Below are 24,736 nucleotides of genomic sequence, written 5' to 3'. Positions count from 1 at the left end.
AAAGCAAAAGGAGGCCAAATTTTGCTTGACCTTCCCAAGAAATGTTCTTTGCTTTTGCTGAGGTTTCCTGGTGACTGGGGAGGCTTTGTTAGGTTTTGTTGTTGCTGCTTAAAACAGTATGTGTGCAGCTTTGCAGCAATAAAAATAGGGTCCCTAAAGGGATCCACTTATCCAACAATGCATACTTGAGAATACAGTGACACTCGGGCTCTAATCTTACAGTCTATTTCTCTTGCACCTAAAACTACTCTAGAAAGCACAAGCCACGTAGTAAGTCATGCTTTGCAAATCTCTATTTCATAGCCAATACTCTCCCCAACCCTGCTGTGCTCTCACTGAGCTTCCTATGAAGTAGCACAGTCCTTGTGCTACATACCCTGGCCCACTGTGGCAGTGCCTGGAACTGACACAACCTGTGCTGAGTATCCTGCAGTATCACCACCATGATTCAAAGGCATGAGTGAATTCATCCAATTCCCTTGCACACTAAAGTAAATCCTGCACTTGTGAAAACTCCTGAGGGAAGGACTGTTTGCCTTTGGATTTGCAGACCAAATAAAATCAATGGGTTGATAAGGAAAATGGAAGGGTTTGATTTTTGAAAGAGTGCTTTTTAAACATATCTATCTCAGTGCATGTGACTGAAACCTGAAGGTGCATCAAGATGACAATAAAAAAACCTTAAAACTGCAAATTTTGGCACCATGTTTTCATAAGATCCTTTCCACCATCTCCAAGAATTATGTGACAGGCACTCTGGCTGAGAGATTTACAACTTTCTATTCAAGCCCCCCAACCATCAATCTAAAGAATCAATTCCTGCTACTTCCAAACAGTAATGCAACCAAAGACAGGCCAAACACACATCTTTAAAAATACAATCACAAAGTCAGAGTGTACAGAAGGTATCTCCGTTACATAGTTATGAAACCAGGAAGCCACATCCATCTTTACCAACATTTTGCCTTTGCTGATGCTGTTTTGAAACAACACAAGGACTGTGAGATGATTTTCTTACTGAGTAGCACCATACTCTGAGTAATACATTACTAGTGGGACTCCCCTGATGATGTATTACACTAATGCATCATTAGGATGATGTTTCGCACTGATGATATATTACAGTGCAACATAATGAGAGCAATAGCTCACTGGATGCATAATCCTGCCAGGAGCTGTGCGCCTGCAGCTTGCTGACTTCATTTGCAGTTTGGGGTGTCCAAGGCTGAGATGGATTAGATCCTCAGAAACATGCAGCATAAAGGATAAGCATGGTCAGAGAAACACCAACACACAGGTGAGTGCCGTTAACTGCAAGATACAACATACGGTACACTGTGCTAATATCAAGATTCACTTCAGCATTGCGTTTTTACACCTGTGCAAAATATCTTCACACTAGGAGAAGCTGCTGCAGGGAGGGCTGCTGAGGTCACTTATCTTTATGCTAGCCTACAGCAGCCATCCTAGGAGGCTGTTTTGTAGCTTGCAGCGATGATAAAAATATTTGGCTTAAGTTTTCCAAGCCAAATGTCTGTTCCAAGGAGGGTGAAGCTGGGGGAAGAGGTTGGCCCTTTGCTTTTAGTCAGTAACTTCAGTGAAATCAGTTTCATTCAGCTGTTTCTATGAAACAGACCCAGAAAAAAAAACATGTAGTTTTGCCACACAGGAAAAATTCCAATGAGTTTTTCTCTGACCTTTTTTGAAAAATAGAGTTCTTTGATTTGTATGAAATTTGGAAAGATCTCTGCACAGTGATCGGCATCACTGACAAGACGGCAACATTTTAAGATTTGTGGGCCACTCTCTGTAAAACCATATATGATGTTCAAAGAGAGGGTAAACTGATATATAAACAAGGAACAAACAACCCATTTGCTTAACAGACGAACTTCTCCTTGATTCTCTTGCAAAACCATTAATATCTCCAACTGAACCACAATTTCATTATTATTTAGTTTTCATTTCAGTAACTTTGGAGTACTTCTTGACCAAGGGTTCATGTACATGCACGCACACACACACACACATCAGATATCCTGCCTGCAATTTCCAGATCTATGGATTTATTCAGTTCTGACAAACAGCAGTATTTTAGACAACTGCCGAATGTGCTCTGCAGGTTTGGCTCCCAGGTTCTCCTCAATAACAACCATCCATGATGGACAGCCCAGACTCTCTGGGGAACATAAGCTTCTCTGTTGACAAATTCAGAAAAAAAACTTGGCTTTCATAACTTTCTCCTGACAAGTGTAATTGAGAAACCACAGGATATTTAATGAATCAGAGTGAGTACAGCCATCCTAACTATCTAAATGATGAGTTAATACATTTGATCTTTTTCTTTATGTGCAGCCTTTCAGATTGCCTGAGCTACAGAGCTCTGCCTTGTAGCTGCTATCTCCCGCCAGTTAACAAGCAAGTTGAGAATAGAGATCCGATCTGTCCAGTTCTCTTCTTTCACCCAATTCCACACCGCATTTGCACCAGCAAAGAAAAGCACAGTTTTAGAAGACTACTTCTCATCAGCCTCCCAGCTTTGTTTAGCCTCCAACACATATTGGAATAAATGAATTTATACGAACAAGATTATGCCAGATGAGCATCGTAATGCCTTGGAGAGTGGCATGAGCCCACTCACTGGGGCAGAGGGATAAGAAGGCGGTACGCTCTGCATGACCAATGCAGCAAGAAGGGGATAGCGAAGCCCACACAAAGGAAACAGCTATGCTGTCCCAGAGCCGGGGGCTGGCAGTGAAAACTCAGCCCTTAAGGAAGCAGGAAAAAAATAGAAAAGAAAAAAAAAGACCAGAATGGATTCATGCATTTCCTCCACAATGCGCCCATGTAGGGGCCAACCGCATTCTGGTCATAAATTCTCTGGCACAGGAGCATTATACCAACTGAAAGGAATGTCTTTCCATCTGTGTATTTCCCCTAAGGCGCTTACTTGATAATGAAACCAGTTAAGGTCTTTGGGTTCACAATGTTATTATAGTCGGATAATATTTTGTTTGCAGCAGAGCCTGAAGAACTCCTAAGTAGCATATTACAGGCACTATACACCTGTTAAGTCATGGCGTTTCTTCTGTAAGTGGACAAATCTGTTTTAGCCATCTCCAGAGATTTTCCGCTCACAGTTAATTATGAAGCGCTGACTGTACTCATTTCCTGATCTTAAAGGGAATCTATAACAAATTTATGCCACAGGTGAAGCCTGTTCCCTCTGTCCCTCAGAAATACCAGCAATTCTCCTAGAGGCATTGACTGCTTTCCTTCACCCCTCTCCCCTGCTCTCCTGGTGCTTGGACTCCCACAAAAAACAGGCTTAGAAAATTGGAAAAAAAGTGCATGCTTCTAGCCAGCTGACCAAGCTCAATGTTCTAGAAAATAAGTTATTAAAAACTTGTTTTTATTGAACATGCACACACACAAACAAAACGGCACAGGCGGCCAGTCAAAGGCATTCTGAAGAGACCCATGGTAGACATCCACAGAATGGACCTGATTCACTGCAGCCGCAGTTGCTCTGCAGTCAGTGATGCCCATAGGAAGAGCAACCTAGCACAGCAGTGGAGTTGTATTCACTCTCTGTGCATGCGTGCATTGCTACAAGTGTCCATGTGCTTCCAAACAACGTGGGCAATAATTTTGTTTAAAGAGATCAATGGGCTCAGGAAGAAGTTTGCCCTTTGTTTAGTTCTAAACTCGTGAAATCCACGTTCATCCTAAGATAAATATCGTACTACACAGTTTTGATCAAAAACATAATTGTGCCTTGTACAGTACAAGATATTCTGAAATGAGGTAAGGTAAGATAAGCATTCTGGGGAAAAAGATAAGGAAAAGTAGTCCATCCTAAGAAAAAAAGGCACTTTGTTCTGACAGAAACCATTCTTCATGCTTCTTCTAACAGGCTAATGTCTGATCCCAGGAACAAATCCTTGGACACAAGTTTCCCTGACCTCAGAGATGTATGTTAGGTCAATGCTTCTCAACTTTCTGGACCAAAAGACAATTGACAAGGATCAGCATTTTTCTCAAATAGTCACACATGCTCACCATCAGCCTTTTGATCAGAAACTCGTTAAAGTTGATGTGACTCAGCAAGACTGGCTTTGCCTTGTTCCCTGCTGCCCTTGGAGGAGGACCAGTGCTCTGAGGGCCTCAGTTGGTGCCATCTCAGAAAGCTTAGGAGATTAATTCAGTAACCAACACACACGTACATTTACATACTTTTACATGCAGGCAAAAGCTACTTCCTGTGTAATCATCAAGGCTCAGTCTTCTTCCCTGCCTGACCTCCCCTCCTCCCGGCTATCAAGAATGAGCCTTACCTTCCTAGAAAAGGCTTCTGCATCCCTCTCATCAAAGATATCACCTTACTGAAGGTGCTATCCTTCTACACTGAAGATAAACATGAAGCAAATCCTCCAGTACTGAAAGAGGGAGCAAAGATATCTTCTGCAACTTTACATATAGTTGTATGTAGGCTTTTGTTTTAGAGGAAAGCAGAGAAACACCACAGAAATCAATTAAAAAAGACAGACAAGGGAGGACAGACGGACTTAGACCTGAAGCTATCAGTATAAGAAACAGATTTTGGATGCTGAATTCCTTGTGTGATTGTATATTATTGTATAGCTCTTCGCCTAACTCAAAAAAGAGATCTGTCTGCAAAGTACATTTTTCTTCCAAAAAGAAGAAACCTGCTAGACCCCAAGATGTGTTCCTGGAATCTAACCAGACATTAATGCCAGAGACACTAATATCAGGAAGTCACTGCAGAAGCAGAACATCAGGAGAACAGTTTTAACAACACCCTTCTTAAATGTTCTGTTCCAAAAGAAAGAGTCTACCTAGCACGGACATGCATCTTTTCATTGCTTTCATATTGGGACTACAACAGTGGAGACTTCTAGGCATCAAAAGAAGTTTAATGGCCCAGAAGAGACTAAAAGTGGAGTAGTAAGCAACAACTTAGGGAGAAAAGAAATGCACATATCTCACACTTTTAAGTGCAAAATCTTCCTCTATACATCTGATGACCTTCACAAATTTTGGGTTGTCCACTGTACATTTTCATCACTGTTAGAAAAATAACAACACATCTGTAGAGTGCTTCAAAATTTTGACAGAAGTTTGGCAGAAGCCCATTTTAAACTGCCGTCAAGAGAGGCTTTTCCTATATTTGCACTGTTGATTGATTGCTCTGTTTAGACTTCTACCTTTGCTACAGAAAACCAGAACTATGTACTGGATTGGGCAAGTTAAAAATTATTTGGTTACTGAAAAAAAGGTGAAATCGGAGTATTTCCCATAGAATATTTCAGTACTTGTGGAGTTCAACAAAATGGCACATTTTTTGTGACTTGTGCTGTATATTTTAATTTACTTTCCCAAATATAGCAATGATTCACATTTTTTACTGTAAACAAATATGATTACCTATTTGCAAAATCAAAGACACTGCAGTATGTTTCCATAAGTTTTGTCCAAGTAACTACATATTAAAATGGCAGACATCCCTTCAAATAACATCCTGGCAGAGCTTGCTTCTTCTGCAAGTAATAAAAGTGAAGGAGAGCAAATCGTGCTCTAAGATGTTTGGCTACAGCAGTATGAGACAGTTGATGTGTTCCAAATGTCTGTCAGATTACTTAGCAAAACCAACCACTGTTAATCAATAGTGAAATCTTTTCTTTGTGGTTTAGCTATATTTCTGTTTTTGTTAAACAGAAGAAAATTGCCAATTAGGTGGACTCTGCTAGACCGTGCAGCTAGGGGAAACATACTGTCAAACTGACTGGCTTAGTTAAGAGTTAAGAGGACACAGTTCAATTGCAGTTCAATTACAATATTTAATCGATCACTGACTGCCCATGCGGGTTTTGTGAAGCAAGTTGCAGCATCTTACTCCTGCTCTTTACAAAAATCACGTCAGCCTCCACAGTCTGCCCTGGTTTTAAGCATTCAGTCACTTCTTTAAAAAGCACCAAGACCAGATTTGCATTCTAGGATGTGGGCCTTCCTTCACCTCAATCGTTTGGCTCAGAAGTTGCATCCTTTTTCCTTAGTCTTCATGCATCTGTCTTATTTTTTTATTCCAAACTACTTGGAACAGAGATCGTATCTCCCTCTTTGTTTGGAAACTCTCTAGCAGTTTGTGTACTGCAGCAGTATAATAAATAAAAAGTAATAAAAATGTTAGGAAAGTCCTTAGAAAAGTCCATGTTATTTTTACAATTACTCATGCTGTCGCTATTTAAGAAACAATGCCAGGAAGATCTAGAAGGGGACTTAAAACAGTTTCTGCAAGAATATGCAATCAAAATGATGATGTTACCAACAGCAAAATGCTTTGCAAGGTGTACAGCTTCTCATGCTGCTTTTTCAAGTACTTCTAACAGATGTTCAATTTCAAGTGGTCTGCAGATACCAATAGGCTTATAGTTCTGCATGAATCGGAGCAGCAGATGTGCCCTGCATTATGTTTTGCTATTCCCTTTATGAATTGATATGTCACCTCATGGGTTTATAGCTAGTTAATTTTGCAATGACATCACTATTTCTGTACTTGTAATGATTCTCGCAGGATTTAATTTCACAAATAACAGAACTCTTGATCCTTGAATTGCTATGTGAAAGCAATATATAATACACACATTTGTTTACATGATACAGTTCTATTTCCCACCGAATGTCTTCACGAATAGCTTTTAGGTAATGCTGGTATATAGGTGAATTCTTCCAAAGACAGTAGATTTACAATACGGCCTCGTTTCAGGACGGCAGACAACTGTGCATCTCCCTGCAGGATAATTACAAGCAAGCACGTACTGCTCATTGATTGGAAGAAATAAGGTTAAAAAAGGCAGTAAGCACAGAATCAGCAGGGATTCCCTCTAGCTCTGCTAGTGGTACCCAAATGAAATTACACTACACAGAAAACTGCACAGTACTTTCTACTGACTGTGACAGGGCAGCACTTGACCTAGACAGGTTCAAGCTGTGGGCCCAGGTGAACCTCATGAAGTTCAACAAATCCAGGTGCAAGATCCTGCACCTAGGTCAAGGCAACTCCTATTATGAGAACAAGCTGGGGAGTATAAATATTGAGCATAGCCCTGATGAAAAGAACTTGGGACTATTGGTGGATGGCAAGCTAAACATGAGCCAGCAATACACCCTCACAGCCCAGAAAGACAACTGTATCCTGGCCTGCCTCAAAAGAAGCATGGACAGCAAGTTAAGGGAGGTAATTCTGCCCTTCTACTCTGCACTGGTGAGGCCTCACCTGGAGTACTGCATCCAGACGTGGAGTCCTCAGTACAGTAGAGATGTGGACTTGTTGGAGCACTTCCAGAAAAAAAGCCACAAAAATGATCCAGGAGATGGAAAATCTTCCCTATAAGGACACGCTGAGGGAGCTGGGGCTGTTCAGTCTGGACAAGAGAAAGCTCCAGGGAGACCTGAGAGCATCCTTTCAGTATCTAAAGGGAGGCTATAAGAAAGAAGAGGACAAGCTCTTCGGCAGGATCTGCTGCAATAGGACAATGGAAAATGGTTTCAAACTATTCGATATAAGGAAGAAGTTTTTAAAAATGAGGAGGGTGAGGCACTAGAACAGGTGGAAGTCCCCTCCCTGGCTGAAGACATTCAAGGTAAGGCTGGATGAGGTTCTGAGCAACCTGATGTAGCTGTAGGTGTCCATGTTCATTGCAAGTGAGTTCTACTAGATGCCCTTAATGTCCCTTCCAATGCCAAAAGATTCTGTGATTCTTTTGGCTTTGGCACTTTCAATCTTCCATCAAAAGAGAGCCAAGCCTTTTCTCCCTCAAATACAGCTGTGGAGGTTAATAAGGTGGAGCAAATTCTTATGTAGAACCTTGTGGTAGCATCTGTGGGCTGTGCAGACCAGATGGCAGGACATCACCTTCCTCCCCTGGACTGTGTAGGATTGTTACAGAACATTCTTCCTCTTATCTCTAAATACCGAGTGGAAAATGTGATGCAGTAGTTTGAAACATGTTGTGTCTGTATTTCTTGCAGTTCAGACTTCTTTAAAAAAGTCAGCATGAGCATTAGTGCAAGTTCTAGGCCAAATTTAAACATACGAAATTGAGGAAAGTTTCATGCTGAGTTTAATGCTGAGATCAAATCTAAACCTGACTGATCTTCAGCACTGAAGAAGAGCAAACAAGCTCTACCTAGAGCTCTACCTATTGTTTGCATACATTAATTGCTTTCTATCTAAATTTAAATTGTAAGCAAACATGTTGTATAGCAGGCTGCACATGAAATCCATAAACTTCTCAAACTAATTCCAGGTGCTGGAGTGTATTTCCCAAAGCCATGGAATAAAATAAATGCTCCAGATCACCTTCTCCCTGAAGCTCTGAACGAAGTTCTCCCTCCCTTCAAGTTATAATTCCATCACCTGAACTCAGTTCTTCTCCTGTAAGAAGTCCCAGCCAGGACTTTCAGTTTCTCCTCCCAGGTGGCTGGACTTCCTTGAAGGCTCTCCTGAGAAGCAAGCGCCCTACAAATGAGGCCATGAAAGCCACAGGCACGTTTCTTTGGCAAGCTTTCTCCAGCAGTACAAATACTTATAGAGCACAAATGCCAGGACTGCAGCCAGCACACCCCCTCTTTCAAAACACAAACTCCTCACCAAAACATGTTTCCCACTGACTGCACATTTCCACCACAGGAGCATATCAAAGAACACGCACGTGTCAGACATGAGATTGCTCAATGTACTACACCAAGGTGCTCGCACAAAGCTACAAACCCAGAGGAGTGGCCAGGAGGCTAGCCATTGAAAATATGTGGCCTATTATACTCAGGGTATGGTCACTTTATAAAAATGCATTACCTAGACAAAACAGTCGAGTATCTTAAGAGATGCACGTTTGAGTTTTCTGAATATTTCTCATATTTACTCTGACATTTCCTCTGAACACGTGTAGCATTTTGAAAGGAAAGGAGTTTTCTGTTATGGCCGGTCCTTCCTGTTTGTTGGTTTATCCCTATTGTAAGTCTGCACATGATTAAAACTGTTGCTCTGATTTCAAACATGTGGTAAAGGAGAACCTAACAATTTTATGAGACATAGTTACTTTTGTAGAGGGTGAGTTTGCCTTGGGGAATTTGCTCTGACGAGATTTATCACAAGTTTTTTGAACCAGATAATTTTGTTTGATAGCACATCTGGCAGCATCATAAAATCTTGACGTCCCAAGCTATTACACAGGAATTACTTTTGTAAATCATTTATGAATATTACTGATGTAGGCCTATTCTGGGCAGTAAGAAAGGAAACAGTGTGCTGAAGGACAAAGGAAGGGAAAAAGGATTCCTATCCTTTCAGGATTCAACAAATATGGTGGGTATTTATCATTTTAAATGGGAAACGTGGTGTTATTGATACAGCTGAAAGATCTACTTAAAACAAGTTGTTCCCAATATTCCCTAAACAGGCAAGAAGAAAAAAAACTTTAGACGTGGAAAACAATGTCTCTCCTGACAGAAAACTGCCCTAATCTTAAATAAATCTCTCCAATTAAAGGTCACATACACTAAAAGCATAACAAACATGAAATAGCAACCCAAAAATGAGTAAAAGAGGAATATCTGTATCAAGACCAGCACTAAAAAAAGTGATTTACAAAAAGTCCACAGTGTCTTTTGGACACAGCAGTATAACTGAATGGAAGCCCTCCATGTAATTAAAATAATATGACTGAATTTTCTTAAACTGTCATTGCCAAACATACACCTCCAAATGGAAAGCTGGCAAAATGTGACCTTATACTCACCGTTAACATGGCAAACTATCACATGATAAACAATTTCAGATGATTACACCTATTGATTTGGACTGGAAATACAACACACACACTCCAAACTTACAGCTGTTACCCTGCCAAACCTAAAGTTTGGCATTACACTCTTTCTGAGAGATCAATCACGTATTCCATATGTACAGATCCACAATGGACACGCAGTCATGGGTGGAGAGTGTAAATCCCATGTGAAATGGGAGAGAGGGAGTAGGCCCTGCTAGGCAAAGGACGGTCCCCAAGCGTGCCCAGGCCTTGAGGATTGGAACAAGCCCTTTGCTGCTGCTCACTAGTTCCCCAGCCCCGGGAGTGACTGGGTGTTATTTTTGTTGGGCAACAGCAAAGGAAAAAGGTCATTAGCAATACTCCACAGAAACATATTTCCAACCTTAGGTAAGACAGCATTTTGTTGGGGAATTTCCTTGCTCCGGGGCCCATAATAAGGGAAGGAGCATTTCTCTGACAGGTCCTATTCAACTTCCAAATGCTAGGCTCTTTCAGACCGCAGCAAATCTACAAGAGATGCACAGAGCAATTACGAAGCACATGCCAGAGTTACATGATCCGCTCCCTGTGTGAGTGTAGGGAGGTAGACAACCTCGAAATTCAGTTTCCTCTCAGGAAGCAAATTCCTGCCTTTACACACCCAGAACTGATTTATTTCAGATGTGCACACTGCCTACTAAAACCCAAAGAGGAGGGCATCCACACGGTGCCCAGGATTCACCTAGACAGGGCAGCATTACAGAATGAGTTACCCACTGCCTGAGAGCAGCGGTGCTCCCATTCACTTCTGAAAGCAGCAGGACTACAGAAAGCAGTTCTAACAAACCTGACAAATACATTTAAATTGTTGATAACTTCAGATTAACTGCAATCAGAAAACGACAATGTAATATAGCTTTATTGATCAAAGAAGTATGGATGCTTTTGTGCTACAGAAAGCTACCAACCAGAAGAAAAACAAAAACCAGCAATAAAATAAACTGAAGATCTGAAAAGCAATGACCGTTTCTAACATCATGAATGATATCTGCAGGGGATCATCTGGACATTTCCCCTCAGATTTGCCAGCATGAGGCACCCCTGGCTGTAGCTAAGAAATCTGATATTCATATTCTGTGTATCTCTCTCTCTCAGAATGCAAACACATGTTCTCTCTTTTCAATAAAGATGTGCAACACATGTACTGAACAAGTAAAGAAGCCTTTAAACTCAACCTGTTAATTGCAGATGTGTAAATGACTATGCAAGCCTCAATAAAGAGATAGGACTGGGAGGGGGAAATGAAAAAAAGAAATGGCCGCATGAAACTTAGAAGACTTGAAAAAGCTCAATGGTGTACTCAAGCAAGAGAAGTTCTTTAAAAAGTTAATTCATGTATTTTTTCTAAATTCAACTATTATTATTTTAGAGTTTAAAAGAGTATTCTTTTCTTTTTTAAAGTGCAGACAGCACTTGCCTCCATAACTATGCCAAATGAAGAAAATCCATCAAGTCTTAACCATACTCCAACCTCCAACAGAAATGTTCCCCATTTGGTGAAGTAAAGTGAGATGTGGGAGTCCTTGACCTTCTAAGCAATTAAGGGAAACAGAGACATTCTTGTTTTTATTAGAGAGACAGTAAACTATTTGAAAATAATTTGAATAGCTGGAGAATTAGTGTATTTGCCTGTTCATGAGTAGTGCAGATAGTTTAGAGTTCTCTTGGGGGCAACACATCGTAATGAATATCTGCTATTCATATTTAATGCAATCTGCCAAAGAGTGCTTTTGGGAGGGCTTTCTGTGTCAATATAATGATTAACAACAGAACTGGAAAAGCAAATGAATTCCTACAATGGGTGGGGCTGGCAAAAATATCCTGCAATACTACACCAGCAACACTGGATTTGACTGTACTTTTAATGATACCAGTGGAAAATCCATTTCCCAGAGAAAAAAAAAACAAAACAACAAGCAATCTTTAAGTTGAAGTTCACATGGTAAATAACCAACAGTAATGGAAGGAAAAACAATGGTTAAAACCACAATCTATCTAGCCTGAGTATGTCTGAAATGCCTCAGATGAAATACTGGCTATTAAATATATATAAAAATGTAAATATAAGAATTATTATTTACACAGCATTATCCAAAGAGTAACACCATTATTAGTTCTTTGTCTACCTCTTCCAGATTCTCAGGTGACCTTACTTTCCACACATACCTACACACATACGTAAAATACTTAGATAAAACAGAACAAAAAGCTCTTTATTCTTTACGATGCACTTTTAAGGCACCCTAGACTGTAAAGTATGGAAAAGCCTGTTTAAAATACAAGTGACTTTAGTACTGATTTTTTTTCTTGACATCCCAGCAGCCCTCTAAATAACGCATTCAGATTTTTTAAAATTATTTTTTATTACTATCTGGATGAAGCAATCTTACACAGTTTATATAAATTCCAGGACATTCTTGTACCACGCTCGCTGCCCTTACAAGCTACTCCTATTTTTCTCTGGCAATAAATGATGGCAGAATATGGAGGTCTCAAAGGCTCCCACCAGCAGCCTAAAGACCAAGGCTTGCTCCCACTGAATGCCACAGGCTATAAGCATCACCTAGGGCAGGCAGGATGCAGGATGCTCAATCCAAGCAGAAAAGGAACCATTGCCAGCCAAAGTGTTTTATTATTTAGTGGCTCCCACAGTGCTTGCTGTCCAGGCTCTACTTTAATTTCATTCAGGATACTCTTGGGAATTATGTAAATCACAGTATTAGCTCACATCAATCTTTTTCCTCTCCATGCCAAGGCCTCAAACTCACACCAATTGGCTTTAAGCAGGCTGATGCTCAAGCTCCTGCTGAGACAGATAGGTGTCTGAGTGAGCAACTAATTTCCTCCCAAATCCAGTCCTCCCTGTAGCTTCCAGATCGCTTTGGCCTGTGTTAGGCTTCAACTGGGTTAAACCAGCACAATCTGACCATTTTGGCAAAGGAAAGTTACAGCAACAGATCTTACAAGACACTGTGCCAGTGGACAGAAAAGCTCCATCTTCCTTATGCTGCAATTTCACCTGTAAAATTTCAACACTGCTGCATGCTCTGCAGCCCCATTAGCCGTAACGTAAAGACAGTATTTTCTTTCTTGGTTTTCAAATGAGGAGATAGACCACACCTGTCTACACAGCTTCTACATACCTTCCTTCTCAAATTGTGGGTGGTCCTTGGTGAAAGAGCCTTTTTAAAGGGATTTCTTTTTTATTATTATTTTTTTATTTTTTTTATTTTTGTATACTTAGTCTTTTTCTGGAGATCAGAAGTTGTGCTTACACCCACAGTATGTTTTTTGAAGAAGGTAAGCTCTTCCTAAGCTGATATTGGCAACAGCATTACCAGTGCTCAGTCTCATGATGGCAGGAGGGGGCACTTCGTCCAGGAACAACAGAGAACTGCCTGTGTGTGTCAACATGACCTCCACTCACCTGAATCTCAGTGGAGCAGCTTTTACTTTAATAAGACATTGTGCTACAATCCTTGACAAAATTTATGTATTCCCCCTCCCCCAAGAATTTCACTAATGTTTTCTCATTTTCCTGTTGCAAGCATGCAAAGCCCATGGAGTGCAGTTCCTGCAGTCCAGCAGCCATCTAAACAGGACAGGCTGTAGCATCGTCCAGAAAGCACAGGAAGGTCTCACCTTCATCTTTCCTTTTTGCCAGGCTTTGATCCAACTCTAGAGAGAATATCCCCAGATAACACCTACAGGGGTTTTTAAAGGATTCAGGTCCAAGCATTACACAATGCACTCAATGAAGCAGAAAATAGCATTTCTAAATGTAAGCTAAGTAATAAGTAATAATCTTCCCATACAATCTTTGCTAATTTTTTTTTTTTTTAATACAGAAGAGATTCTTCATTATTATTGCAACTACAGAAGCCTGCATGCCATCTGATCTCAACAGTTAAAACATCAGCTTTGTGCTGTATGGGGCAAGTACAGTGCTAGGTAAATCAATCAGATTTACAGAAGCAACGATCTCGACCGTGGTCTCTTTTACTCATTCAGTGCTAATGCACAGTTCATGTATGCATAAAAGTGACATTTTTTCATCTTATGACCTCTTTAGCACTGTGACCAACCCTCTAATTATTAAGTATTTTGCACTATGTATCTCAGTATAAAAACAGAAGTTATGTCACAGGTCACAGAAGCAACACCATTATTAACATCAATGAAACTAAATCACTGTCTCAAACTCTTCCTCTAAAGAGGAAGAGTGCTCACAAAATTAATACATCTAAAATGTTGCTTTCTGCTCAATAAGACTGGAGGCAGTCTCTAGACTCTCCAACTCTAGACTAAGACAACCTTGCATTAAGTCATCTGATATAACCAAGTCTGAAACAAAGACAGACTAAAATAGAACAGAATAATAATATGAAGGTTTAAATGGTTGTAACTTAAAAGAACTGTTAAGCTGCATTGTTCTAAAAGATATTAGAAAGATCTTTATAGCATTCCTGGTACATAAAATCATTTCTGTTGGATTTAGCATGAATGGAAACAGTATGAAAGATAGAAAGTGCAACAGCTTAAAGCATATACACTGTATATGTTTGGCCAAATTTTGATTTTTTCTATCCTTTCAAGCAAAAGCTATATTTTCCCACTATCTAGTATAAGTTCAATCACACTGACCTCTGACTGTGAAGTAACTTCATTGTAAAATGACAAAATCATCCTCAACGTGTCCACAATGAAAACAAAACAACAACAGAAAAGCCCAAAATGTAATCCAAAGCTCAACTTTCTTGCTTCTAAATTCCCATAGTTGGTCTCTATGATTCTAGTGTTATCAACCCTGAACTTTAAAATCAGAAGTCGAAAGGTTTAGAAACAAAAGAGACTGTCAGTCCCAAAGGTAAGCAAATAGAGTAACACAGACAGCAAAGTCACCATGCAGAGGGCTGAGATGAAATTCTAATTCAAGTCACCCTTCCAGTGTCAGGAAATTTTAGTTCATATACACAAACATATTGCCTCAAATTATGCGCACCAGCTGCCACACTTTCGTGCTCAGTCAACGCGAACCAGCGCTGCAAAGCATCTCTACACAAGCACTGCCCTGAAGATGCTAGAACTGGGAGCCAAGGTACAGACCCCAAAACTTTAGAATTAGCCTCTTGTTTTGCGTAACTACAGAAATTCATACTTAATACAACTTTTTTCCAAGTCTGAACACTAATTGTTTTATTTCCCATTAGTAATTCATCTGCCACTCGGTCTTAATTCCACATAAACAACTGATGGAAAAGAAAACCCAGCATTTTTGATCATAAACACTCAGCATTTACAGACACACCTCAAATAAAGGTTTCCATTAACTTCACATGTTATTTCTGAAAAAGATGAGTGTTCTAGTAATATCAGGAGATAAATTCATATTATAATATTTTGAAAAGTAACTAAGATAGTGTCTGGAAGGATTGGAAAGTCAGTTATTTGTAGACCTTGTATCTCAAGATGATTTGTTTTTCACCTCCAACAAAAAATATATATTCGGCACAATAAAACAGGGCAAATAAAGGCCAGACCAGATTACCCCTATTCACACATGTGAGTGCATGAAAATTGCCTGCATCAGCTGGAAAAAAAGCTACAAAAGGCTTTAGTCAAGACTGCCCAGTTTTCAGGTATGTGTATGTTAGTCTCAAAGCCAGAATTAATATTAGACAGCACAAAACCCACTGCTTTACTCTTCAGATGATATTTCTTCACTGTGGTTTCCAATTCATGTTTGGAGCTCTATGTTTGTGTGCTTTCTACTGAAAGGTGTATTTGGACTACAGCTCAAGTCTCTTTCACCTTTAGCAGAAAGCGCAGTTCTGCATATTTGCTGTTCAAGACCTTTTTGAGCAATCACAGTAATGTATTTAGACAAACATCTTCACAACTGACCTGCAAAGCTGTCTGCACTCTAGATTTCCTCACCATTCAGTCATTTGCTGCAAAGATCTCTAGAAAAGTATCTTGTCTGTGTGATGCTACTTGAAGAATTTATATAATAAAACAACTGTGTTTGGAGCCACTTAAAGATAAATAAAACTTATTCCAAGCAAGAAAAAAGTTACTCAAAGTGATTAAAAAAACCAAAAACTTGCCCAGCTAACACACTCAGCAGTGCTGAAAATTTGAGAGTGGTGCACTGAAATGCAACCGCAGACTGAAGCATTAACTCTGCAGCCATGGGCAGGCTACAGCTGCTGGCTGTCTGTTGGGCTGCCACAGAACAAGTTTCACAAGAACAGTTCTTCACAAGCTGTCCAGGAGGGAAGTAGGTACTAACTAAACAAAAACATAAGCAGTAGTAATTATAGTGCCACTGAAGGGAATTCTGTACTGAGGAATCATTGTTAATCAATACGCAATGGCTAATTGGGTGGAGTTTCTATAAACACAACATGAGTTTCTGCAGCTAAGGTGGTAATATAAGATATGTCAAAATCCATAGTAGGTTTTATCACCCTCGGTTTCCAATGCTCTGGTATGTCATACAGTTGCATGTTTATTTCTACAAAAACAAGATTAAGTGAAAAAGATATTTCAGAAGAAACGAACCTTCTTTGCCCAAATAAAATAAATGAAACGTGGGCAGAATGAACTAAATTGCCCTTTGCTAAAGGAAAAGAGGTCAATAAAAACCATAATACACTTACTTGCAGGTGATGGGGTGCTGCATCCGCTCGTTGGTGGGTGACTCTGGAGTCCATGAAGGGAAGGCAGCGACAGCCCACCGATGACCGGAGGAAAAAGTAACGGGTATGGAGCTGCTGGGTAGTGAGTCATATGTCCATTCACTGCTGGCACTGGACATGTGCGGCTGCTGGTTGTCATGTTAATAGCTCACAGTGTATTAATAATATGTTGCATCACTCCAGGCCAGCAAGCAGATACTTGAACTTGTGAATGGAGAGGGCTGTCAAGCCTGCAGGTGCAGCTTGAGCTGGACTGTGTGATGATGAAGAGGTAACTCACTAGATCAGTCCCATCCTATATTTCATTGCTGCTTCCTACTGTTCTCTTTTCCAGACATTCTTGCTCTGAAGACTGTGGACAGAAAGTTGTCTTAGTCCGTGTCTCAGACCACAATTCAGTTGTTTATTCAAATGTTTTTCTGTGAGGATAGTTGCTCTTTACAGATGCATATTGATAGAGTCTGTAGGAAGAAGAGAACAATATATTGATGATAACATGTATTTTATATATTTCTGCACAGAAAACTCTCTAACCTCCAACTCTGCTACTACAAATAGGTAAGTGATTATGTATTTGTTAGTGTCCTATAAGATTAGCTTCAGGGTTACCTGGGGGTAAAATTCTTATTTTACTGAAGCTAATAGCAGAACATCCATTAACTTGATTTCTCTATCGAATGTTTTACATCAGAAGCTATTTCTGGACAGATAGAATCTTCTTTTGGAAGCAGCCAGTTTTAAAACTTATGCACAAATAAATACCTGAAATATTGATACTAGAGGAGAAAAACAGCTTCTAAAAAATTTCTCGTGTACACGAAAGCTTTCATTTTCCCTGTTACACAATGAATTACACTGAGGAAGCTCTGTGCTCTGCTTCAATCTCTTCAGGTCTCAGTTCTAGCACAGGAAACTGTTTCTGAGGGTGATTTGGTATTAGGTTGTTAAAACACTTATTGGTTTACCAATGGTTGTTCTCACAACAGCTAGTTAGCTTGTCTTATTACCACTAAAGAGAACTCACTGATCATTTGCCCTTTATTTTAGGGAAGTAGATTTCTTTATTACCAAATAAATAAATAAAATAGAACTTTCCATCAGTCTCCCCTTCTTAATGCTTTTCATAGCCCCTTCACTGCCTTACCTCCCCATTCCATGTGTCAGTGGTTTCTGTCCTCTACTTCCTCCAAAGACTGAACCAACTGTTCATAAGCTATACCGTCTAATCAGTGGTGGTGTGCCATGAAGCTATTTACACTACCCTCCCATTTAATGGGCAATTTATTTTAGTGCTTTTCTTCTACCACTTATGTTTACAAGGCAAAATTAATAACCCTGTGTTTCACAGGCTACTACTCCTCTTTTCTCGCAACTTAGGGTACCAGGGAAAACAATTTTAGAAAGCAGGTTAACTACCTACATAAGGTACATGCCAAAAACTGCCAAAACAGATCCACCAGTGCACATTCTGGCTGTTGTGGTGTTTTTGCTCTTGTTTTTGCTTTTCCTGATTCTGCTCTGCAAGAAGAATCCAAAATGTGTTATCTCATAGGCAGAGTGAGGGACCTGATGACCACAGACTGCCCCTGTGAATCTCACAAGCACCACCTTCAAATTCTCCCAAAGCTATGCACGTCTTCCTCGAGGTTTCATCCAAACAGCGGCCCCTACTGAAGGGTCCGCATTTTCTCAGACTCTACCATATCAAATGGCAAAACTTGTTCCCAACGAGAGCTTCACATACAGCAGACGTCTGCTCTTTTCAGTAACAATCTGATGGTGCAACTCTAGTAAGTTCTGCTGATGGCCTGGGAGCTAGTGGAAATGCTGTAAACAACCCATAGTGTCACCGCTGCTCCATTACTTCTTTGTGCAGTGTTCCAGCCAGAAGTCAATGAGCAAAACTGTTGGCTCCTGAGCATTTTTCCTACAACAGGAGCCACCGGGCTGCCCCAGCACATGCTGCTGGAGGATGGCAGCAGGTGCCACAAGGCAAACCTAACTACCCCAAACTAAGGCAGTCCAGAGCTGCCAAAAGGTGGTTTTCCAGGAGAACATGTTACACTCTTACATCTGCTATGGTAAGTGAATGGCTGCAACATTCAACCCCTATATAGCATTTTTATTCAAGTTCTTAGAACATAACCTAAAAGAAAGGGCAAGACAATTCTGGAGTGGAAAAATTAAGGCACTGAGGTGAAACGACTTGTCAAGGTCACAACCAAAAGCAATGCCAAGGGAGGGATGCAGTGACAACACAGTGTTTACTATCACTACTGCTACTCAGTCTGCCATTTGTCAGTAAGAATTCAAATGAGCAAGGAAAAAATAAAGGAGAAAAAAGCCACAAATGCATACGTTTGCCTGTCACAGAGCAGTGGAGTGTTTCTACTCTGTGAGGAATACCAGGAAAGGTTACCAGCTGTGCGTGTGTTCAGACAGCAATTTGTGCTGAGTACAGACTGCTTGGGGATAACAGCAATGCAGCTCTAAGTATTTGATAACTGTGCAAATCATGTACAAAATACCTTTAATGTTAATGGAGACAGACGTGTGAAAGGATGAGGCTGTAACAGCGCACACCACGTCAGCACGCAGTTCCTGGGAGCTGTGCCTGTCATCCTGATCTCCAGGACCCTGTGCCTAGAGGTGGGTGAAACCTGGAACTGCTTGTGAGGAAGTCTCAACAGCCAATATGATGACTTGCTAACAATACAAAATGAGGTGGATGACAACAGTTAACTTTCTGCTTTATAAAGCTACAGCTTTATGTAACATACTTATTATATCATGTGAGGTGTAAATATATACTGAAATTACACGTTACCAGAAAACAAGTTGCTTATGCCTTACTCAAAAGTCACCTTCATTTTAGCCTTTGTGGCACAAAACTTCCTGCAGATTGGCGTGCAGGACATCAACCCTCAGGACTTGTTCCTTTGCTCTTCTCTCACGTAAAGGCAGAAAGCGAAGAAAGTAAAAGGCACAACACTCTAAACAGTGCATCGTTTGACTCTGAACAGTGTTTCTTACAAGCAGCAGGATGTTACAAATGTTCATGTGATTGAACATCTACAAGACGGCCAATGTGGAAACCATGGACAGAAGCCAACATTCTAGTAACACAATTCCTACAAAGAAGCAAATGTTCTTCTCGGCTTACCAAGGGATTTCAAGTCACTGGCTCTGATAAAAGAGGTTACAGATCGATCACCTTCATTGCTGCATAGCAGTGCACACTAGAAAGTAGAACTTGCTACAGGAAGCCCAGAAAACAGCTGTACCCATTCATGCCAGTTCTATATCACTAAAGAAAACTCTGAAGATCCTAAACACAGCCTTTGTTCAAGTCACTGGATTCAGATGCTCACACTTCTTGTTTTACTGATGAAGATCCTATCATTTGACACCAGCCATCTGTCTGGGCTATAGACAGATTCAGGGTGAAAACATTTCTTTTCCTCAGCTAAATATGAGCCACAACGCAGAGCACTGTAAGACACTATCAGCACCAGCTTTGGAAGGCCTTTCCTTGCTGTCACTTGCTTTGGTGAATACTCCCAGCTGAAGAAATGCACGCTGTCCAGACAGAGTGACACTTGCCCAGAAGCAACTCTGTCCTTCCCACCCCACATGGACCTTGAACATGCTCTCCTCTGGCCTTCTCTAATTCTCTTGACGAGAGAGCTAACAAGGGTATCTAAAAGGATGCTAGGAGACAGCTCCTATGGCTGAGAAGCAACTCCTGAAGAAAATAAAGAACAAGAAAAACTGAGAGCAGGGTTTGGTGGTGGTCAAACACCCATTCACGCAAGGCAACAGCATCAATTTCTTCCCTACACAAATCTGGCAAGATTTTTAGAAAATGGCTGTCAATAAGACACTTCAGGGTATCTACTCAGTGCACATTAGCCTTGTCCTAAGTGACTGCTCATGAGCACAAAGCTACACAGTCAGGTCCATCATATGAACAGCACATGGAAAAGAATCATAGAATAGTTTGGGTTGGAAAGGATGTTTAAGATCATCTAGTTCCAAACCCCCTGCTACAGCCAAGAAAATCATGCAGGAAAGATTCTTCGAAGGCTAACCACATTCCTAGTCCTCTACTCTCACTGTCCATAGCAGGGAATTAAGCGTATTACAAGTAAAGCAGGATTTTTGCCTTTTTTATTTTTCTTCCTTCCCTTTCTGGAATGATCAGCAGAGAGTTTTGCTCCACCTGCAGCAACATTTGAAAATCTGCAAGTCATTCTGAGATATCCACGACTCCAGCTTCTTAGCAATACTTAAGCTAAATTCACCATCCTGACATTCTTCTCACATAGAACCAGTGCCACTCTACCGCAGAGGGACAAAACCCCAAACACAGAAGGGACACGTGGACACTTGGGCACGCTTTGCCTGGTACTGCAGGCAGCCCCGCCTGCCACGGCACGGAGCTCAGCCCTGGCTAATTTGCTGCTCTGAGCCTGCCCAGCGTGTGTAGATATCCCTGAAGTTTACAGGGTCATGGAGGAAGTTTCTTCTAAGTTCACTTCCCGTTTTCTTGCCAACGCCAAAATCTCCCCGTCTTAAATCTTTGGCTGAGTCCTACAACAGGAACCTCTTGACTGCAAGGGCAGCCTGGCCACTGCGCTGGGAGAGGCAAGTTGCTCCTCTCTCAACAAAAACAGCCCCAAAGAAATTCTGCATGAAAGCCCTCAACAATATATTGCATATTTTCCCAAGGGACAGAGTTGACCAAGTCCTCATTTATTATTATTATATATTCATTATTATTAATTTTGAGACATATTTTAATGTTTCCAAAACAAGTGAAGATGCAATAGTCCCAAGAACGCTTACTGCATTTAACGTACAGTTTGTAGTATATATTGAAACCCCTGATTATGCATATGCTCTCTATTATGCTAGCTGATGACACCGCATTGAAAAACTCAGCAAATTTAGCAGGAGTTGAGTGCAAATCAGTCAGATACAGTAACGTGATCACCATGCTGGTTTTAAACCACTAAAAATGAGTGGAAAATTTACTAGGAAAAGGAGTGTAGTAAGCTTTCCACAAGTCACTGTCAACTGCGGGATGTTGCATTTTGTTTTCTTGCCTATACAAAGAGATTTAATTAAACAATAAACTAGTTACAGTGGCAGAAGTAAAAAAGCCTTTGGAGTGTTATGTTTCCTTTATTAGCATAGTGATGTGAAACTAAACAGAAAAAGCAATCTAATAACAAACATTCCTTTGAGAACTGTTCAGGGAGCAAAAGGACATCCACTTATTGTTCAGCCCATCCCATTGGTCCATATATGGCAATAAAGGTACAATAGAAGGAAACAGGAAACAGACTGGCACATCTGCATTATCTTATTAGGGGCTAATGGATATCTGAGAGGAACATGCATCTGATTCTGAATAGTCTGTACCAATCTCCTAAGCAATTACTCTTAATTAGTGGATTCTGTTTATAGATGGAACTTAGTGTACCCTTCTGTATCAAAGAGATGCAGGCATCTGGAGAGAGATATGCTTTTCTTAAAGGGAAAGTACTACAGCACAATGTGAGGGGTTTTGGAATTCAGTTTGGTTTTGTTTTTTTGGCAAAGAAAAGCTCTCTGAAGCATAACATATTCTACTATATTATTAATGAAAAGAGCATGCCAGTTCAAAAAAAAAAAAAAAAAAAAGACCATACTGTTAATCTCAAACTCTGAAAGTACACATAGAAAGCTAATACTTGCATATGAATTATATGACAAAAACCACTTTGATGATAAGCAAATAAACAACTGAGCCCTAAAATTTTCAGCTGATGGCCAAAAAGTTTAAAATAGCAGCTTAAGTCAGAAGAACAACATCTGCATTTTGTATCTGCCTAGTCTGCAGCCAAAAAAAGTAAACCACTCTATATGACCAGATGCATGAATAAAAAAGAAAATGCATGAAACAGAACTTCAAAGTCAGCTTATGGAACAGCAGGGCTGTAGCTTCTACATTTCCAGTTGCCATATATTTTCCACTATAGGTGCAAGACCCATGGGGGATGGAAGATAAATCGTAATAAATGAAGACGCTATGATTACGACACTTCTACATCTTGGTATCTGAGATCGCTGTCTGCTGGGCAACTGTGAATTTCTTTTTGTCATAAAACTGACACATGCAAAATGGGTTTCTGTTTTGTTTTTTCCTTACTGAGACTGTTAGGAGATAATTAATATAATTAATGAAATTGTTGTTTATTTGAAAATCCTATGGGGAAGTATAAAAAGGGAGAAAAAAAAAAAGAAAAGAAAGAAAAAGCTTCTTTTTCCGTAAGCAGCTCTGCTTCATATCGCCTGCATTGCTAACACACACTGATGTATCCCTGAAAAAAAGGGAATCTAAATCTGAAAAGGGGGGAAAAAAAAGTAAGAGACACAATGACACCCATTTATTTACACACCATACAACAGTACCCTGCTGTGCCAGCTATTGATTTCAGTGGAACTGAGAGTCCATGTTGGAGTGCAGCAGCTGTGAGTACACAGCCTGAATCCTCATGTGGGAACAATACTCCATAAGCAGAATAACCTATTTCAGCCAACCTTCATGTGTAACATAAGCATTAAAAACACACGGCTTACACTTAGAAATCTTTTCTCACAAAAGTCCAGGGGATTTATTAATTTATTACTGCTAGCACAATGCTAGCATAACAAAGACATCTGAAGGATTGAAAATCCATGTTTCTCATGTCTGTTATTCTACAGAGATGTTAATTCTGTTCTATACTAACCACGTTTAAGATCCTCCTGCCACATCATGCAATTTCTCTCTCGTTCTCTCCTGTTGTTTGCTGTTTAAATGGCTGTTTTTAACAGAGGGTTGGGTTTTTCTTCTTTTTTTCAGAACTATCTGCATTCCATGTTTCTTTCATTACTCAGCAGTTGCCAAAACTATGCTGAGAAGATAAATGGTTAGGTCAGGTGGTGGGGTTAACAATTTACTGTGTGTACTGCCCTGAGACCTAGATATGGTAGAATTGGCTCATGTTTATGTACAGGATGAGAAGTTGATTTCCTGCGCAGTGACTTTCAATCATCTCTATAAGGGACTCGCTTACAGTTCTCTACAGAGAATTCAAGGAGCTCTGAATACATTTTGAGCTGGCATACAGGGTACTCCGCTTTGAAACTAAATGCATTCCTTACTTATTCTGCCACGTTCAAAAATCCCAACTGACTGTCAAGATTAGTTGTTCTCTTTTACTTATGGAAACCAGAAGGAGGGTAACTGAACTTTTACTGCTCCTCAAGTTAAAATGAACTTTTATACCCATTTTCCCTCCTCAATATTAGAAGTTATTTCTTACAGTTCCCAATTGCTTATTCACTGCAATCCAAATTTCTGTTTTTACACTGTCACCTCTGCTGGTCCTTACTGTGGTTTTCAAAGATGTAAAACAGTAATTTCACATTGAGAATATCCTAGATAAGAAGTTACTACATGGGTTACAATGCTTTAGGAGACTGAAGACCTTCCAGACAAAACTCATTTGTTTTTCTAGGCCGAACCTTTTTTCTCTGTTAATCCCAGAAACTGAAGGAAAAAATACATCACTTACCCCAAACAGATAATGCAGATGATCCACAATTTAAGCAGCACGTACCCATGCTGCTCATTCAAGTCATATGTAACTAGGAAGTCCAATATAATGTTTTTCATCCAAGCAGCTCTTCCTACTACTTTTAATCTTGTTCTCTAACCATGTATTTTCATGCTTCCTTTGCTCCTTTTCCCTACAGTTCAGAAAAACCAGACTGGGCTTTTTGACCCAAACCATCCTTTTTACCATCCCATCTGTCCAAGCACGTTATTGTGATCCAACTTACCTCTATATGAGGTAGTAATCCATGAAAAGTAAAATTATTGCTTTTATTGTGATCAAGTAACCTAGACCCTTGGAATTCCCTTTATCAGTCAGTCAAGGCAGAGAAAAAGAACCACAGACAGAAAAGATGAGCTGCAATGAGCGCCAACAGACTGCTAAGACATGGGAGTATCCATATGCCAACAGGTAGCATCTCAAGCCAGCTTTATTCTTTACTATCTGTAAAAGAAGGGTAGTGTCCATGACCTCCGACTGAGTTCAGAATAGGACA

The 24,736-nt window shown here is 40.2% G+C and overlaps 1 protein-coding gene across 2 annotated transcripts in view; it reads right to left on the bottom strand.

Annotated features, from left to right (window-relative positions):
- RARB (retinoic acid receptor beta) overlaps positions 1–24,736 on the bottom strand; it is a 320,646-nt gene that overhangs the window by 174,065 nt on the left and 121,845 nt on the right. For both annotated transcript variants that reach the window (XM_085226368.1, XM_085226369.1), the window contains exon 3: positions 16,553–17,052. In XM_085226368.1, coding sequence (XP_085082494.1) covers positions 16,553–16,730 — 178 coding nt within the window. In that variant the 5' untranslated portion in view covers positions 16,731–17,052. The remainder of the gene's footprint in view (positions 1–16,552; positions 17,053–24,736) is intronic.

The sequence above is a fragment of the Meleagris gallopavo genome, chromosome 6 (genome assembly GCF_905368555.1).
Source record: "Meleagris gallopavo chromosome 6, MGAL_WU_HG_1.1, whole genome shotgun sequence".
Taxonomy (NCBI): Eukaryota; Metazoa; Chordata; class Aves; order Galliformes; family Phasianidae; genus Meleagris; species Meleagris gallopavo.
Note: the sequence above shows the minus strand (reverse complement) of the source record. Positions and strands in the feature narration are given on the sequence as shown.